Genomic DNA, 18410 nt, shown 5'->3' on the forward strand with positions numbered 1-18410 from the left:
GTCCAAAAGCCCAACCTAAATAGGTGGAATGAAGTTGTTTGTTTTCTGGAGCTGGAGCAGAATCATTAAAAGCCATTTCTGTGGTAGGTAGAGCAGTTCCATCATGTTTTCAGTACTTTGGGGTTTTTTATCTCAGTAGTCTGGAGTCAGTCTGGTACCAGGGTCAGACAGAGGTTTGTGACAGAAGAGTTTCTGTGGGTCTTCCCAAGATTCCCTAATCTGGAATGTCGGATTAGAACTGTCTCTTGGCAAGGGCCAGCAGAGGCTTTAGTCTGCCGCTGTAAGTGTCCATGGGAAGGTCGATGTCTGGTGCTGCTGCTCCGCTGCGGCGTGAGGTCGGTGTGGGACCTCAGCCAGGAGGGGACGGCGCCGGTGCGAGTGTCGCTGCCCTCGGTTCTGGAGGCTGTGTTTGTCCTCAGCTGGGAATGCGAAGCTGTGGCCGGCTTCTGCCCTCGGACTTCTCCTAAACGTTCTGTTTCCTGCCAGTTTCAAAACACTGTTAGGCTGTAGTATCCAAATACGTTGCATGATACCCAACGGCTGCATTTCTCTGCAGGTGTGCTTTGTTAAACCTGGGGCCAGCTACGGCAGATGCCTGAAGCTGACCTAAGATCCAAATCAGAGCAGAACCTACTTAGATTATAGATCTGCCATAGTTTGTTACAGATGCAGATGAAGGTGAACCTCTTTGGGATTTTTTTCTCCAAGTTTTGGCTACTTACTCTGTGACACAAAGGTGTGAAATTAGAGGCCTCCTATTTCTCCTGGGTAGAACCTATTTAAAAGCTTTATGAAAAGGAATACCTGCTATTTGGCATCCCTCTTTATATCCAACACAGAAACAGGAATTTAGGAGTAGAGTTCCAAAACTGAATTACAATAAAGGAGTCTTACAGTTGCTGAAGATGCAGACCTGCATTTGTTTCTAAAAAATAAATGACATGCAGAAGAAAACTTTCATGCTTTTTTTTTTTTTTTTCATTTGACATTGTTTTAGTAATTCTGTTTATAACTGAATCTAGCTTCATCAGAGATGAAACTACAGAAGTCTGTATTTTCTCCTGGCAATATAAGTAACCCCTGAACCCCGGCAGATGGAATTTCCTGACCTGTATGTTCACCGAGTCTTAGTTACAAGAACTTGAAAAGTTACAAACCGCTACCACTGACTGAATCCTCTGTATTTTACAGCAACTATCTACTTGTTCTTCTAGAAAATTTTTGTGGGGTTTGTTTCTACTAGGCGTAGCTGGAATCGGGAGCCAGTGTGCTTCACCGAAGAAAGATTGTGTGAGGTTTACATTTAGCAAACCCCCCCGGATGGGTTGAATTGGGTCCTGTCTAGTCATATGTGGTCAGCGTGAGGGACATAAGGTGAGGACAGCGTCTGTGGCAGCAGCACACAGTACCTGCTCAGAAGGCAGTGGGGAACTGAATGCTTTAGAAACACTTGGGCATCTGGATGTGAGAATGGTTATTTAATTAGTTTTAGCTGATGTCAGAAGGAGAAACTTTGTATTTAGATGCAAAGCGTTACTGAAGTGAGAAAATGCAGATGAGACAATCTATAAAACATACAGACTTGCTTATCATGAGGTGCTGCAAATATGGTATATTTTAAGACTTCCCATTCACCTTCCTGAAATATCCTTCATTAAGCACGTTAGAGTTCACCTAATTGCATGTGTAGGTCATACTTGTTTTAGGACTCCTCCTGAGGACATGCTCTCCAGGTAGGCTGATGCCATTCTCCTTACAGCAGTGTTTTAGGCACCCCATTTCGAAAGCTTCTCTCCAGCACTCAGCTCTGCGTGTGTCCCACGGGGGAAAGAATTGGTGGCTGTCTTGGTAGCTCATCTTTCATGCCTCTTTGGGTCTCAGTTGCTCTGCTCTTCCCATGAATTACTGGCCAAATGCTTCTGATCTGTAGCTGTGGGGCTCTCGCCCGGGCTGCCTGGCTCTTTGGAGCGATGAAGAAAAACTCTTCTTGGTGGGGAAGGACAGAGAGATGCAAACACGTCGTTCACAATAAAGGCGTCTGGGAGAACAGAGAGCTCCAAAGTAGCTGTGGGAGGGCAGGCGTGGTGGGGCTTCACTTAAAAACAAGTGGCGTAAGGCAGAACTTTCATCTGTTCTTCCCCCTCTGGTGCCTTGCAGAATCGCTGACCCCCCCTTGATATTTTTTTTTTCAACACAAGTATAAAGGCAAAACACTGTCATAGATAAGATTTTAGTCAGATTTGTAGTTAGTGGGATGATGAGCTCTTGTATACAACATCTGCGTTTTCAGTTTGTAGCCCCAACTAACAGCATGACCCTTCCGTGACCGTCATCCCCCAGCTCTTCAAACGAGCTTGCTTTTTCCATTTGGGGGGGGGGGGGGTGTGTCACACAGATTTCAAATCGGTTGCTTTTCTTGTGCTTTTTTATAAATGCACAAATTAAGGGTTAGAAGCACAACTGAAATTCCACTTAGAAGCAGCTTATTCATCATAAGTTATTCCAGTTAAGTTTAATTTAGTCTCTCCAACATAAAGCCTCTTTCTTAGTGAAGAAACTTTCTGTCAGACTTTTCTTTTTCTTCATTTTATCTTTTTTTCATTCACACATATATGCATTAGAGGTGTTCATTTGGTTTATTTTATTTTCTCCTTTATGGAATCATGGGTAGTTTCATTGCAACTCATCTCTTTCTGTTTGTTTCGTATAGGGTTGGTAGTGCAGGATCATTCAGACCCCCTGTTCAGTTCATATGCCTATAAGTCCCACTACCTACTGAATGAGTCAAATCGTGCTGAGTTGATGAAATTACCTATGATTCCTCCTCCTTCGTCAGCTTCCAAAAAGAAATGTGAGAAAGGTAACCAAAATAGTTTCTTTCTCTTTAATTTACTTTCGCTTTTTCTATTATTTCTCTCTCTTTAAATCAAACAAGAAATGTCTGCTTGTCGAGCACCTCTTACTGCTTTTCAGTGAACTTCACTCATTGATTATTGTGAGCGTGTGTTCATGTTGTTGGCAATTTTTTTTATTACAAAAGGGCTTAAAATAATTGCTGTCACTAAATTCTCCTTGAAAGAGGTTAAATCATTTTGTACCTGGCCCAGGCTATTCCAGCTTCAGGGCAGCTATTTCTGCAGTAACGTGAAGAGGAGGCAGGTAGAGCTTGGTGTTGCAGTTCAGTACTCGCCAGGGTGACGTAACCAGCTTCTTAAATTGGTTTCATGTATGGAAGAAGGGGGGTGCTTGTTTCAGATCTTCTAGGCAGCTTATGCAGAGCCTGAGCGAAGAGAGGGTCCGTCAGGTGGAGCGGGGTGGGTGGCGTGTCCGTCCCGAGGATGAGGATGGCCGAAGGGGGAAGCAGTGAGGCTCTGCCTGCACGTGCGTCCATCAGTCCTTGGGCCTCGCGTTGTGCCTCTGCTCGCCTGGGCCAGCCAGGGCTGCTCCCCTCTGGTGGGACTCGCCTGGGCCAGCCAGGGCTGCTCCCCTCCGGCGGGACGGGACGGCCACTTGCCCCCCGGAGCAGCCGGAGGGCGGGGGCAGGCGGGGGCCGGCTGTCCCGCGGTCATCCGGCGCGGGTGTGCCGCGGCAGCTCACCGTACCTGACGGGGACGTAACTCTTGTCTGTATCAAATACTCAGATGTAATATTTTATTCCCCACAGAAATTTGATTTCCCGAGAGTGTTCAGAAACGGTGCCCCATTAACCATTCTGAAGTTAGGTTATTTTGAACGTTGCTAGATTGATGGCTTTCGGTAGTTCCTGTAATTCCTGAAAACAAAAATTATTTTGAGCCCTCTGCTTAGCTTGAGCAATATCTTACTAATGCATCCTGAGAGCAAAGTGTTGGGTTTTTTTCTTGCTTAGCACTGAAAGTTTTGTGTTTGATTTTGTTTGATTTTTGCATCTCTTGGCATTTTACCATGTCGGATAATGTTTCAGTAATTTACACTGGCTCTGTATTTCCTCTGAAATAACATTTGGCAAAAAACATTTTATAAGGTAAAATTTTATTATGGGTTTGGGGAGCTCTGGAAAATCCGTATCGTTGGATTTTACTGGCTTTTAGCAGAGGAAATACAGTATTGGTCATGCAACCGATTTGTTTAAGGAATGCTTGTTGTGACATGCAACAATCAATTAATGCAATGATATTTTTGAAAGTCTATAGGTGGACCAGATTTTCTGATAAATGTTTGAAAGTTAGTACTCACACTTTTGATACTGTGATTGAAAATTGCTTCAAATACTCTCAAGTCTCTCCCAGATTTTCCATCTGGGACACAAAAACTTGTTAATTTTTAAAAATATTTATATATCTATAAAAATGTGTATCTATATTTTATATACTTACATATATAAAATATTACAATACGTGTAATGTATCAAGTCTTACTGTATGAGCTGCTTTGCTGAGGGTGGCTTAGAGATGTGCTGTGGCTCTCCACGTTTAATACATCTGCCAAAATATAAGCCAGCCAAAAGAACTTCTGTCCAAATAAGTGTGAACTTCAGAAATTAACACGAACCACTGCACTAAGGTTTCCTTTGTGCGCAAAAGGAACTTTTGGGATGGGGACAGCTTGTGTGGTGTCTCATTCTGCACTATGTATTGTGCTCATACTGCTAAGCTTTTCTTTTTGTGGAACAAACACACTTATCATGACAATTCTTTTATCATGTCCTTGGTACAGAAAAGCATTGATCAACCTATAGGCTGTGGGGTTTTTTAACGCACACTAACTGATTGCTGGGGGATTCAGTCATAACGATGTTGATTGAAAAAGTGATTCTTAAAAATTTGGTTATTTGTCATTGTTTTGGCCGTCACCAAAGAAACAAAAGCTAGCGGCACTGCTTTCAGGTGCAGAGCTTCCTGGGGGGGGTTGCTCCCCCTGCCAACTTACCTCACCTTTAGAAAATACTCGGCTGCTTTTTTGTGTCTCTGATGCAGCTGAGAGTCACAACTCGTACGTTAGATGGTTGCACTGCACAGTCTTTTTTAACCAACATTAAGTTTGACTTGATCCCTTTCTTTTGCCATTTTTTTTCTGTGGGGCAAAGGAGAATGTGGAAGGGATGATTTAAAGTGAATGTCAGTGGCTGTGCACAGGGGGAAGCAAACGCTTACTTCTATAAACCAAGCAGGATTTCTTTGTTTAAAGGTGGAAAACTGTTGTGCTGTGAGTCCTGCCCAGCTTCCTTTCACCCTGAGTGTCTCAACATAGAAATGCCTGAAGGATGCTGGAATTGCAATGACTGTAAAGCTGGCAAGAAGCTACGTTACAAGCAGATCGTTTGGGTCAAGCTTGGAAATTACAGGCAAGTTCACTATTTTTGTTTAGTGTTTTGCGTGGTTTTAATGTACTATAGAATTACAGGAAGATAAAGCAGCTCAGTCTTCGTAAACAAGGATTAGAAATACAATAATTCATCTACTTCGTGTCAGACATCGATGTCGCCCTTGAAATTAAATTCTCCTGCTTTTTCCAGGCAATGGTGGATACTTGGTTGCGTTTACATTTGCTCTGTGGAGCGTAATAGCGATATGGAAGAGCGGGGGCTGTCTTGTAGAACCAACATGTCCCGGGTTGTGTTTGCTGTTAGTCACTGCAGGAGTCCGGGCGGTTATAGGTGATCTCACAAGTCCGCTCTCGTGCCACGGATGTTCTTAAAAGGCTTTTGCAAAATTTGGAGTAAGAACTTCTCTTGTGTTTTGCAAGGATTGCCAGAGAGCGCCTTGCTTGCACAAAGGAGGAGTTAATTTCTTCAAGTTAGGCAAACTCAGAAGCTAAGGCTATGGTTCAGGCAACTTATATTCTTTTTTTTTCTACCTTTCAGGTGGTGGCCAGCAGAGATCTGCAATCCCAGGTCTGTGCCTCTCAACATACAGGGCCTCAAACATGATATCGGGGACTTCCCAGTATTTTTCTTTGGTTCACATGACTACTATTGGGTACACCAGGGCAGAGTTTTCCCTTATGTTGAAGGAGATAAAAGCTTTGCTGAGGGGCAAACTAGTATTAACAAGACCTTCAAGAAAGGTAAAATCAAACAAAGTTTATAGTGGTTTATGACAAAAATTCCACGTGTTTGTGTCTCCATCACCACTTAACCTGCATGGGAATATTATGTGACTAGTGTTCTGTGTTCACGTAAAATTGCAAACATTATGTAGATCCCTTGACTGCAGATAAAAAATATGTTTCTTTAAGTGCCTACTCATTGTGTTTGTTGTGGGCAAGTTCAATTCTGCCACAAACTGGGAAATGTTACGATGGAGCTTGGGCTCTGCTGCATGGGATCGTTGTCCAGTATCTCAGTACCTACTGAAAAGTACCTGATGATAGATTCATTATATACTGCAATAACTCATTTTTAGCCTGTGTTTTTGTTTATAGAGTTCTATTCCCAGCTTTAAAAAAAAAAAAAAAATACATACGTGTATATGTTTGATTAACAGCAGCTGGTGCTAATTGCTTTCCATTCTGAACTCCCTTGCACAGCACTTGAAGAAGCGGCAAAGCGCTTCCAGGAGCTGAAAGCACAAAGAGAAAGCAAAGAGGCATTAGAAATTGAAAGGAATTCAAGGAAACCTCCACCTTATAAACACATTAAAGTGAGTTGGCTTCTTTCTTTTCCTGTTTTTATTCTGTGCGTGGGTAAGCTATGTATTTAAACCAGTATTTGCAACAATCCAAGCTTAAGGAAATTCAAGTAAATCATTTTGCTGTTCTTTTCAAGAATCTTTTGTTCTGTCTTACAGTACCGTAAAACGTTCTTTTAGCAGAGTATTTGTGAAGGAGTTAACAGCTGAAGAACAGTTTTACCTGAGGTAGAATTTTGCTGATGGCAAGTGCATCTGGTGTGTCTTAGACGCCGGCTATTGCAACTTGCTGAACTTTGTTAACTTTGTTAGGCTTAGTTGGAAGAAATCCCAGTAATGTACTTGATAAACTTTGTGTGCTTTGAGTTCCTGAAACAGTAATTTTACTGGGGAGAGACTCACGCTGTACTGTCTGGAGTCAGGACTTTTAATATTCTTGGCTTAAATCTCTTGCTGCTGGCTTCTCTGAACAGTGTGTCCCCAGTTAAGTGAGCAGCAGTGGCAGCCACCGTCTGTAAAAGCACGTGTGTGTGTCTGTGTGTGTGTGTGAAGTGCAGGAAGTGTTCTTGTGGTGACACACTGTCCTTCGAAAGGGTCTAGAGGAGAAATAGTGAGGTGTTCGTTATCTTCTTGCTTTCTCGTGTCAGTTGATGATTGGTCTCCAGTAAAGCTGTTGGTCTGTGTTCTTCGTGCATTGTCTCCATAATTCTTTTCTTCCTTTGTGCCAGTCCAACAAGGTAATAGGGAAGGTTCAGATCCAGGTGGCTGATCTGTCAGAAATCCCTCGCTGTAACTGCAAGCCGTCGGACGAGAACCCCTGCGGCCTGGAGTCGGAGTGTCTGAACAGGATGCTGCAGTACGAGTGCCATCCCCAGGTGTGCCCCGCCGGAGAGCGGTGTCAGAACCAGTGCTTCACCAAAAGACTCTACCCTGACGCTGAAATCATAAAAACTGATCGACGTGGATGGGGCCTCAGGACAAAAAGGAATATTAAAAAGGTAGAATTATGAAGGACAAAGGTTGCGTGTGGTTTTATGTGAAAACACTGCAACTCTGTGCACCTTAAGCAAGCTCATAGAAAAATTTCAGCACTTGGAAGTAAATGCTTTGTGTGAAAAAGAGGTGAAACTTCTGTAGGTGAGGCGGTAATGGTGAAATCTGCTTAGCTGTTTTGACAGAAATGTCTTAACTTTGATACTTACAGAAGAAAAGCTCGTTCCAGGTGATTGTGACTTTGAATTCTGTTGGCGGAGGGAAGGGCGTGCTGTACCTTTCAGTACTCTACGGTTGTTCCTGTCCCAAGTACCTGGTGAATTTTTATAGCAGGTTTTGGGGTGTTTTGTGGTGGAGCTCCTGGGAATTTAATGTGCAAACTTCATAAACGCATTGGTGTCCTGTAAGAGCTTTACGGAAAACTGTTGATGGTTCTGTTGAATTGTCCAGGTGTTCCCAAACACACAGGCTGAACTGAGAGCAACTTGGCCGTGAAGGGACTTTGTTTTTTTTCCCTTTAATTTGGGCTAAAATTTTCAGAAGCATCTAAATGACTTTTATCAAGTGAGTGTGCATTAGAGAAGACTCAGACTATTCCAAAGGACAGATTGGCCTTAACACGTACTGGGCTGCTGGGTCACTGAGGTGGCTTACCTCAGAAAGGTGACCCGAATTGCCTGATTGCCACCCTTGCCCCTTCCATTTGCCACTTTGGTGTTTGGGTTTGACCGCTGCGGGCGAGGGCGCGCAGGGAGGCGTCGCTGCCTGCAGCCTTCAGGCCGTCTCTGGAGTCGCTTGCCCTGGCGGCTGCCCCGAGCGTGGCCGACAGCGGCGCCTTGTTACCGTGTCAGTACTGCACGTGACGAGGTGTGCTCGGTGGGCACGGAGGGTTTCAAACAGCTCTTCTTAACCGTGTTTTAAACCATCCGCAGCTGGCTGGCTCGATGAAGTGGTGCCCAGAGTGCTGAGTGCTGGCTCCCTTCTCTCAGGGTATCAACCGCGGCCCAGCTCTTCTGAATTTCCTTAGGGAACAGTTGGGAACACGCTGCTGGCCTGGAGGGCTACTTTTAAACGTGGTTTTTAGTGATTTAATTTTTTTAAATTTACAATTTTTATGTAATCTGTATTTCATTAAAACTTTATTACTGCAAATGTTCTGAGTTTATTGACTACTAAAAGTCCTAATAAAAGTGAAGTATGTAGTGGAAATACTTGCCATGGTAATAGTTCACGTTTCCTTAGGAGTCTGAATGTTGTCTCGTTGTAAAGAGAAGGCATGAAACCTTAACGGGTTCTGGAGAACTGCCAGAGAGGGCTTGTGTAGGGAACACAGAACAGTGCTTGGCTCTGCTGCCTTTTTATTTCAAGTAGGCTCATTGCTTAGGCCGCAAATACCTGGTGCACATGCCCACTTCTTGCCTACTAGATGGTTAAAGTTCAATGCTTTTTGTGATGATTAGAGTATATTCTTATAGGAAATGCTTTTTTCTGTGCTGCTTCCCTTTACTGTCATGAGAAATAGTAAGCATGGATTTCTTAATTTTATTTTCCTTTACTTTTCAGGGTGAATTTGTGAACGAATACGTTGGTGAGCTAATTGATGAAGAAGAGTGCAGATTGCGGATCAAACGTGCACATGAAAACAGCGTAACCAATTTTTATATGTTAACTGTAACAAAGGTAAATATTACGTCTTGTTCAGTATAAACTGTCGGGGCAAAATACTGGCAGAGGCATCGTTCCATGTTTGATCCTCCTCCTGGCAACTAACTCTGCAGGGAAAACTTACCACTTTTAACTAATTTAAAATAAGTATCTTTTACTGCCTAAGGCATTAGTAGTCACTTGTGAGCAGGGAAACCTTTTTGTGTTTGTGAGTACTAAATACGTCTGTCTTTTTTTATTTGCAGGACCGGATAATAGATGCTGGCCCAAAGGGGAATTATTCTCGTTTTATGAACCATAGTTGTAATCCAAACTGTGAAACACAGAAATGGACGGTGAATGGTGACATTAGAGTTGGGCTGTTTGCTCTTTGTGACATTCCTGCAGGTAAAAAATGGCCCTATTTTGCATGTATACTTTGTCTTGAAACAGCCAAGTTCCTAACCTGGCCATGGGTTTTTTCTCTGAAGTTACTTAATGCCAGTGAGGTTTATGGGAACTTTGTCGCTCATTGGAGCGGAGGCACATATTTGAGTTCAGCTTGAGCAGGGACCTTAGTTCGCAATAGTGTGACGCTGAGAGCTGCTGTTAAAGCTGACTGGAGGGTTTGCTGCTAAGTCCAGTGTTAACTCTGTCGTGTAAACACTTACATAGCGTTGGTGCTTTGACCAGTCTTTGTCTGGTGTGGCACTACCTTTCCATGTTGAGTATTTTACCTGATCTGTCGTTTTAACTGGCTCTGTATGATAGTGCAGCTGCTGCTTGTGTCTAATCCAGGCAGAATTGGCCACTTTCAGAGGGTATTAAATCGAGGCACTCTTTCAAGCTTGCCCTTAAAACATCTTGCTGCCAGGTCTCACAGACTGTGGAGAGATAAATGCTAATGAAATGTCGTTGTCACGAGCCTGTCTTTCCTCAGTGTCCCTGGGGGTGAATTGTTTTTCTTTAACTTTTAGGAATGGAATTAACATTCAATTATAACTTGGATTGCCTGGGCAATGGCAGGACCGAATGTCATTGCGGAGCAGAAAACTGCAGTGGTTTCCTAGGAGTGCGTCCCAAGGTACATGGATGGAGAGTGAAGCTTCTCTTCCCAAATCCAGAGATCTAGTGAGAGCAGGGCAAAGAGAGGGTTTTGTTTTATTTAACTTTTTACATCTTTGTAATACTTTCCACCCTTGAAAGTCTCTAAAGATTTTAGTTACGCGCTGTAGTGCTGTTGTGTCTAGGGTGAAGTTAATTTACCGCATTGTGTTAATTCAGATACATGTGGACGGGCATTTCTGGCTTTTATCGTTTAAAAACATTTTTTGAGTGGATTTAATTTAAGCACAGTTCATGCAAATCGTTACCCAAAGTTGATTAATTTTAAAGCAAGGGTTTTATAAAGTGACTGTATGCTGTGACCTTTGTAATTGCTAGACAGCATTTGCAACGGCAAATGAAGAGAAGGTGAAGAATGCAAAATTAAAGCAGAAGAAACGGAAAATAAAAACAGAACTGAAGCAGATGCATGAAGACAACTGTTTCCAGTGCGGAGATGGGGGAGAACTGGTCATGTGTGATAAGAAGGACTGTCCCAAAGCATACCACCTCCTATGCCTTAACCTGACTCAACCACCTTTTGGTAAGAGCAGTCGTATGGCTTCCTACTCACCTCTTCCTTCCTGCAGCAGGACAGTGTTTGACCTGAAATGCAGGGTTCATTTACATTAAATGCAGCGTATTTGCTTTTGCAATACCACTGATTTTTAGAAATACATCAGGTGGCAGTGTTCCTAAATAGAACCGATGGACAGAGGCGCATTGTGATACTTTTTAATGTTCTTGTTGCATCTCTTTCTTGGATCAAATATCTTCCTCTTATTTTGATTGAAATATAAGCCTCATCTTGATGTCCCAAGGTCACCGAGCACAAATCAAATGACAGTTCAAACCACTGACGTACCAAGCATGATGCGTAGGGCTCAATTAATCAGTAAATGTGTTTAAATTATCTACTGTAACCTGATGGCACTTATCTTCTATTTGACTTTTTCCATGTTAAGGCATAGCTTTTTGTAGCTGGGGCTCAAATTACTCGGCAATACTAAACCTTAATACGATTGCAGGATTTTGTACATGTCCATATCTCTTTAATCTTCCCTATTCCAAAGACTTCAGTGAAAATAATTGGAAGTCCGGTTTAGTCTATGATTAAATTAACCAGAAGGCTGCCACAAATGAAGTTGAATCTCTCAGGTGCCTTTTCAGCATATTAGGAACATGGAAGCTGTCCTCAAAATAGCTTATTTGCTGGAGAAAGAAGTGCTAGCATCTTGGCACCAAGAGCAACTTGAGTTGGGTTTTTTTTTTGTTTGGCCTCATTCTCCTTTGACGTTCGGGGTGGGGGGTCTCCTGGCCCAGACAGGCCAATTACAGCTTCATTAGAGGTCTGGAGTCCCATCCTGGGGCTGTTCTCACTCTTGGGGACGCGGCTCTCGACGCACTGTCCCTGTGAAGGAGGGTGCTCGCTGGTTCCCAGCAGTGGCCCGGCCAGGAGGGACCAGCGAGGCGTGGACAGCAAGAAGCTTCGGAGGTTCCTTTTTTGCGCTGCTCAGTATTAATTACCTCCGTGGTCTGAGAGTTCAGCACATGGTCACAGAAATACATGTCTGAATGGTTTGGGGGATCTGGGGGTTTCTGTGCTCAACCGTATTTTTACACAACTTGTTCTTCTCTGAGCCATTTCTTGCTTATTTTTCAAAACTAACGCGTTCAGTCTCCTACACTGAAGGACACTGTGGGTGAACTGAAACTTAACGTGGAGATACCGGACTGAGCGAGTGCTGTGCCCCGATCAGTAAGAGATGCTCACAAATCAGAAAAATGTACAAACCAGACTCTCCGTCTTGGAAGGACATTTGGTGTCCTGATGCCAAAGGAGGTTGATCTAACTGTTTTAAGCTTTGGTTATGCATGCAGCAGTGTTTTGAGCCAAGTGAGACCTAAAAAATGCAAAATGAGTAAGAACTGTTTCCAGTCAGGTTCTTGTAAATGAGAAGCAGAAATAGCAGCTACAGTAAGAGCTGATTTTTCTGAACTTGTTTGCGCTCATCTGAACAACTACAACATGGAGCGAGGGTTAAAGGCCAGTGCTGACCCCAGAATGCACTAATTTCAGCTTCCTGTCTCTCTTTTCTCCCTTCCCCTCCCATCCTCAGGAAAGTGGGAATGTCCGTGGCATCAGTGCGACGTCTGTAGCAATCCTGCAGTTGCATTCTGTGAGTTTTGCCCTCACTCATTCTGTAAAGATCACGAGAAGGGAGCCCTGGTGGCATCAGCGTTGGATGGCCGTCTCTGCTGCTCCGCACATGACCCCAAATCTCCTGTGGCACCCGAGTACTGGAGCAAGATAAAGTGCAAATTGGAACCACAGAATCCCGTAGAAGAAACAAAGGAGTGAATTTGGTTAAAAACAAAGAAGGGAGGGGAGAAGAGGGGCAAACAGGCGATGAACTTGAAGAGACTGCTATGTCACATTCAGTCTTTGTCATCGGAGCCGTCGTGCGTGAGCTGGGAACGGGACCATTTAATCTTAGCAAGCAGAAGCAGGCAGTGGTGTTTGGTTTTTATTGTTTGGTCTTTCTTTTACCCTTGAATGTGCTACAGCAGCTCTTACTGTTGGAAACCAGAAACGTCTTGGCCTTCAAAGAAAAATGTAGACCTTTTGACAGTGAAAAGAATATTCTGTTTAAAATATGTTCTTTGAGTGTAGAAAGCAAAGCATAGCAACATATTTATTTATTTAATTTTTAAAGGGTGTTGAAGATCTGGTTTTGATCAGTCAACGTGTCTTTAAAAACAAAATAACAAAGCCAACATAACTTTTATGTCTAGTTTATGAAAAGAATAAAGCCTCCCCACTCTGTGTAACATTGAGATGCCATAAAGACAGATGTGGGTTTCAGACCAGGTGACCCTGAAATGCCTCCATTCCGTACTTTATTTTAAAGGCATTTTGAGAAGGTAGGTTATGTATCATGTTAACTTACGAATATTATTGTAAAGCTTTTCCTGTGAGAAATCAGGTGTAGGACTTCTTGGGAGTGCTTGTAACACGAGATCTGGCGTTGTTGAAGGAGAGCAGAAATCATGGTTCCTTGCTCGAGGGCTCTAATCTGTGTTTGCAGACAGGTGGAGACTCAGAAGGAGCTTAATTGCACAGTGGTCATTTCTTTATCCCGCCTCATTTGGAAAACCTTCCTAGTTAGGAGAGCCTCCCAGCCTCGCTCACCTACTGCAGCACACTCAGAACTGAAGTCCTGATCCTGCCCGTGGGAGCTCTGCCACCGACTTCTTTAGGTGGAGGATTGTTCTGTGCGTACGTATCTGTCATCTGCCAGGTCTGCACTTGCTCTGTGGCCATTATACTGGGGGATTCTTTAATGCTGCCTTCTCAGGCTCCTGTTAGCTTCAAAGAAGATCGGAGTGCTTAAGGAATCTGACCCATGTGCATGTTTGTTTTGATTGAATGTTTAGATTTTTTTTTTTTGCTGAGAGAGATCTTCTAACTTCAGTCTTCATTGGAGCTTAGAAAAATCTCAGCACTTTTTCAATGAACAGGGTATTTTCTGTCTGGGTAACGGGCCGTATTCACAGCAGCCAACCTCAGCCTCACGGGACAGCTCTCTCTTGGATTTCCTCTGTTAATCAGTAGAGAGACAGGCTCCTTCAGTGAGGCTTTTGAAGTGGCTTAGGTGGGCTCCGGCTCCAGATTTTGTTTTCAGAACCTATCCTCCTCCGTTTCTTGCGCGAGGAGCCTAGGGGGACTAGTTTCTCCAGGCTGACGTTAGTCTTCGGTGAACCTCCTCCCCTAGCCCACAGTCGTACAAAGCGCTGGGCGTCTCCCCCTGCCCTGGGATAGTTAAGAGTGTACTTTTGACCTGTATACTGATACTAGCTAACGTCGTGCTAGCTTTTTGCTAATGGGTATTGAAAATAATCCTGAATGAAAAGAAATAATACCAAGTGTTGGTGGCATCAGGCTAAATGAAGCCTTTGAGTTAAGGATGAAGAATCTTGTCTCTGGAAAACTGCTTACATAAACCTACAGGAACATGGTGACTTCTCAGTTCAAGAAAATAGTAGGCTGAAAAAGTACAGGTGGGATTTTAGAACGTGTCTTGCCTCTGGTTGGTGTCCTTCTCGTCCTCAAATTTACGGGAGGGAAGTTTTTTTGCGTGCAATTGTAAAATTACAAAATACACTACAATCTCTTCAAGCAGCTGCTGTGCCATTTAACTGATCTGGCGGTTCATCTTCTGGCCGTCTGCAGCAGATGCCTCTCCGACAGACTCGGGGTGTCTCGGGTGGCATAACTGTGCAGATATCTCGTGGGTCAGTTCATGGTACAGGGGGCTGGTGGGATCTCTAAAGCACTTCATCTTGTGGTCCGTACTACAGTGAATGTCTGAAACACTAATCTTGCTTGAAAGCAGTGCTATATTTTGGTATTTTTTACAAAAAAAAATTTACAAAAAGGATTTTATTTTTCTTAACATTTTATGTGATAAATGTCTCTTTTTAAGCTCTTACTGGGGGTGTTTAACCTTTTCAGAAATTCCAAACAGCTCTTGCTACAGTGTCTGTAAGGCCTGATGTGTTTACTTTATATTATTTATTAGGCTTGGTAACGTTCAAATGATTTTTCTCTTGGGAAGTCAGAGCATTCTGAACATTGCAGATACGCTGTCATGTGAGTGCACCTGCATACGTTTTTCATTCTGTGTCCGTGGTGACTTACTGACGGGAGGGAGATGGTGTGGTGGCACCGCAGCGCCCTCGGGAGCGTTTGCCGTGGCGGGGAGCAGGCGGGAGCCTCGACCGTCCGTCGCCACGAGGGACGTGCTGCTGGGACGTGCCGCTGCGCTCAGATGGCAGAACATGGGAAGGTTCACAGAAGGCTTAAAAACTTGTAAAATGCTGTGAATTGAGGCCTGCTGCTACTCCTGTGCCATGCCACTTGATGTCTTGGTTAACTTTGTTTTCAAACTTCTTACAGGTGCTCCTTTTTTCCACCAAATAAAAGATTAATAATAGCCAACAGCTGGGCTTGGACTTAAAAGGGAAAATAGGAGATTGGTTTATAAGCTTGTACAGCTTGCAAACAAAACGTCTGAACTGGATTTCGTGCTATTGGAGAGAAGGTGAATCTTTCAAAAAACTTTAACATTCTGAGATAAGGAAATACCTAATTCAGAGTATCTTGGTAACTGCGGGGGGTTTGTTCTGTATGCCAAACACAAAATGTTAAAATAGACATTTTAGCCACATCTTTGCAAACTGAATCTCAATAATGCAATTCCTTTGTAAGGAAAAGATTTAACAGCTCTTCCGATTAATTGGCATCAGCAGAGGGGGAGTCAGCTGCTGAATTCAATTTGTGTGGTCCCTAATATTGGACAGTTTGGTCATTTCAGGCTGAGGCAGGAATCGCCACAGAACTGCTGGTGATTTTGGTTGGGAACTTCAATCTGCTGGTTAAGACTGTCCGCTGTTCCCTAACTGGAATGCCCCGTCACACTTTTTTCCCTTTTGTTTTAAATTTTTGAGATAGCACCGCGCTTCTGGCGAACACCTGACTCCAGCTCTGTCGCCTGTGCGCTCTGTATAGTGCAGTGTCGGAGCTGCTCTGCAAAGTTAACGGGATGTTGTTGTTTACTGGAGCTTTTACTCTACGGTTCGCACCTTAGCACAGCGCAGATGTTCTGCAGACCGTGGCCAAACGGTGCAATGGCTGGTTACTACCGTTTTCTAAATACATGGTGCAAGCATTAATTATTGTAGCGTTCAGATTATTAGTCTAGACTTGTCCTATCAATAGACTGTTGAAGGCATTTGCAGCTCAGGAAGGATAACGTTAAAGGCAATTTGTGGGCAAATTACCTTCTTTGGTCACTATCATGGTCTTAAAGAATCTGTTAAAATGGAGTAATAGGGCTGGAATGTTTAATTTTGGCCTTTCTTCTAAAAAACTTCTTGTATCTTAATTTCAGGATAGAATGGGAAAGACACAATTACTAGACGTAATTAACAATGAGCATAAAATCTGTATATATTGAAACTTTACAGAAATATGTGGGTAGGGTGGGGGAGGAGGGTGGGAGGGGGGATGTCCAACGCTGGTACGAAGTAGTCACTTTAACATTGAAACCTCTGCCTCATTGAATTCAGGGTTTAATGTACTTGAAGCTCTGCGGTTCCTTATACAGCTTTTTTATTTATACATAACTTTTTTTGTATACTACATTGAAAATGTCTTTTGACTTCCCTGAAGTTAGTTTCTGCTCCCACTGTACAGTGAATCTATGGCAAATGGGAGAGTTTTTCAAAGCAGCTGTCTCAGACTTGTGTGTGTTCAAGAAGTGTGTTGCATGAGAGACGGCAACCTTGGAGTAATGCTGTCCGTTTGCTTTCAGTTCTCCATCGACCTTCCCTTGCCATTTATCTTTGTGTAGCAAAAACATTTGCACTTATGATACACTCCTACACTTTGGATGTATTCACAATGTTGTTCTGAGGAAAAAAAAAAAAGAAAAAAAAGGCGAAAAAAGAAAAAAAAGGCAAAAAAGAAAAAGAAAAAAAAAAAGCTGTTTCCTATTATATTCTATTCCTGAGTGCCAAGCTCAGGTCCTTGTTACCCCTGTGAGGGGCTGTCCCACTGCTCTGGAGAGAGGGGGGTTGTTCAGCTGAACCTCTGTCTGTGCTTTGCATAGAAGACTTCTGTAACTAATGTGAAATCAAAAAGGGAAAACGCGTATGAATTTGCCAAAGCCATTCACTCATTCACTGTTGCTCGTGTGGTACCAACCGCCGGGGGCTCGGCGCGCGGGGCAGAGGCCAGCTGCCTTTCCCGCCCCAGAGGGGACGGTGGCTGGTGGCCCGGCCCCCCCCGAGCGGGACCGCTCGCTTTTGGGTTATCAACAGACTGGATGGAAAAAAAAAAAAAAGGTTCCTCTTCACCGGTCAAGCTGTATCTCATCTCTGGTGTCACTTTTCCTTTTCAAAGCGAGGGCTGGCGTTGCCGCAGAACACAAGGCGATGATTTGCCGTTTGGGCTGGCTGGTGGGAAGGGTCTTGTCCCGCGCCGGGTGTGCGCGGTCCTGGGGTTGCTGTGAGAAACGAAACCCGTTTGTTTCCACGCGAGTGATGTTGCACAACACAGATACCTGCAGATTCCGTTTCCATTCCCATGTACTCTTGATCTGTAAGGATGACCTTTGTAGAGTCGTTATTTCTGTAGACTTTGTTTATCTGTAACAAACTTTGTAGATTCTGTGAAATGTTATTTTAAGGAAATCACTCGAGTCTTTAATAGCAAAGCATCAATATTCACTGAAGTCGATATCTTAAGAGTTTTTGGAAGTTGACTAGAAGCTCTTGACACTAACGAAGTAGTGTTAACTTCCCCTGGCGATGTTCCACTGGGGCATTACTGTATTATGACTTGATGTTGCCGCATAGACTTTGAGATATACGATATTTTGGGGGTTTTGTGTTCGGCCTATGTTCTCTTGCATAGTGTGAAACCTGTAAAGCTTGGTTAACCTGTATATAGATAGCTTACTGTCGACTAGTTATAGTGTATCTAGAATTGCCTGTAATATTTTAGCTTCTTACTGAATGTGTGTGATGGTAGGAACATATAATTTTTGTACATTATATTTACTGAGATGTTGCCTTTTTTATTTTACAAATACTTTGGAATTCAGATGTGGTTTTGCTTCCGTGAGGATTAATTTGGAAAGGTTTTTAATGACATTCCACTGATTTGAACTTTTGCTTGAGGTTGACTTCAATAAATCGTTCTGAATGTTCCAACGACGAGAAACGCTTTTCCATCTGTCTCGGGGGCCGAGCCGGGGGCTCCCGCTCCCGGGGGGGAGGTGATGGCGGCAGGGCCCGGTTCCCTGAGGGGGACGAGGGGGACAAGGGCCCTCCCTGCCCCGGCGCTTCCCGCTCCCGCGGCGGGGGTGGTGGCGGGAGGGCCCGGGGCCGCGGGAGGGCCGGTCCCTTGGCGGGAACGAGGCCCCTCCAGGCCCCGGCGCTCCCCGCCCCCGCGGCGGCGAAGGGCCGGGCCGCCCCGCCCCGGGGAGGGCCATG

General features: G+C 43.9%; 1 protein-coding gene across 7 annotated transcripts in view; it reads left to right on the forward strand.

Annotated features, from left to right (window-relative positions):
• Positions 1-18128, forward strand: part of NSD3 (nuclear receptor binding SET domain protein 3) — a 50319-nt gene extending 32191 nt beyond the window's left edge. For 4 of the 7 annotated variants that reach the window (XM_074852333.1, XM_074852337.1, XM_074852332.1 and 1 more), the window contains 10 exons: positions 2711-2860; positions 5167-5323; positions 5843-6045; positions 6508-6620; positions 7337-7606; positions 9165-9281; positions 9512-9653; positions 10223-10329; positions 10689-10893; positions 12470-18128. In XM_074852333.1, the coding sequence (XP_074708434.1) occupies positions 2711-2860; positions 5167-5323; positions 5843-6045; positions 6508-6620; positions 7337-7606; positions 9165-9281; positions 9512-9653; positions 10223-10329; positions 10689-10893; positions 12470-12711 (1706 nt within the window). In that variant the 3' untranslated portion in view covers positions 12712-18128. Of the gene's footprint in view, positions 1-2710; positions 2861-5166; positions 5324-5842; positions 6046-6507; positions 6621-7336; positions 7607-9164; positions 9282-9511; positions 9654-10222; positions 10330-10688; positions 10894-12469 lie in introns of those variants that run through there. The other 3 variants (XM_074852335.1, XM_074852336.1, XM_074852338.1) reach the window with 3 other exon arrangements.
• Positions 18129-18410: the final 282 nt, after the last annotated feature.

The sequence above is a fragment of the Strix uralensis genome, chromosome 28, assembly GCF_047716275.1.
Source record: "Strix uralensis isolate ZFMK-TIS-50842 chromosome 28, bStrUra1, whole genome shotgun sequence".
NCBI classification, from domain to species: Eukaryota; Metazoa; Chordata; class Aves; order Strigiformes; family Strigidae; genus Strix; species Strix uralensis.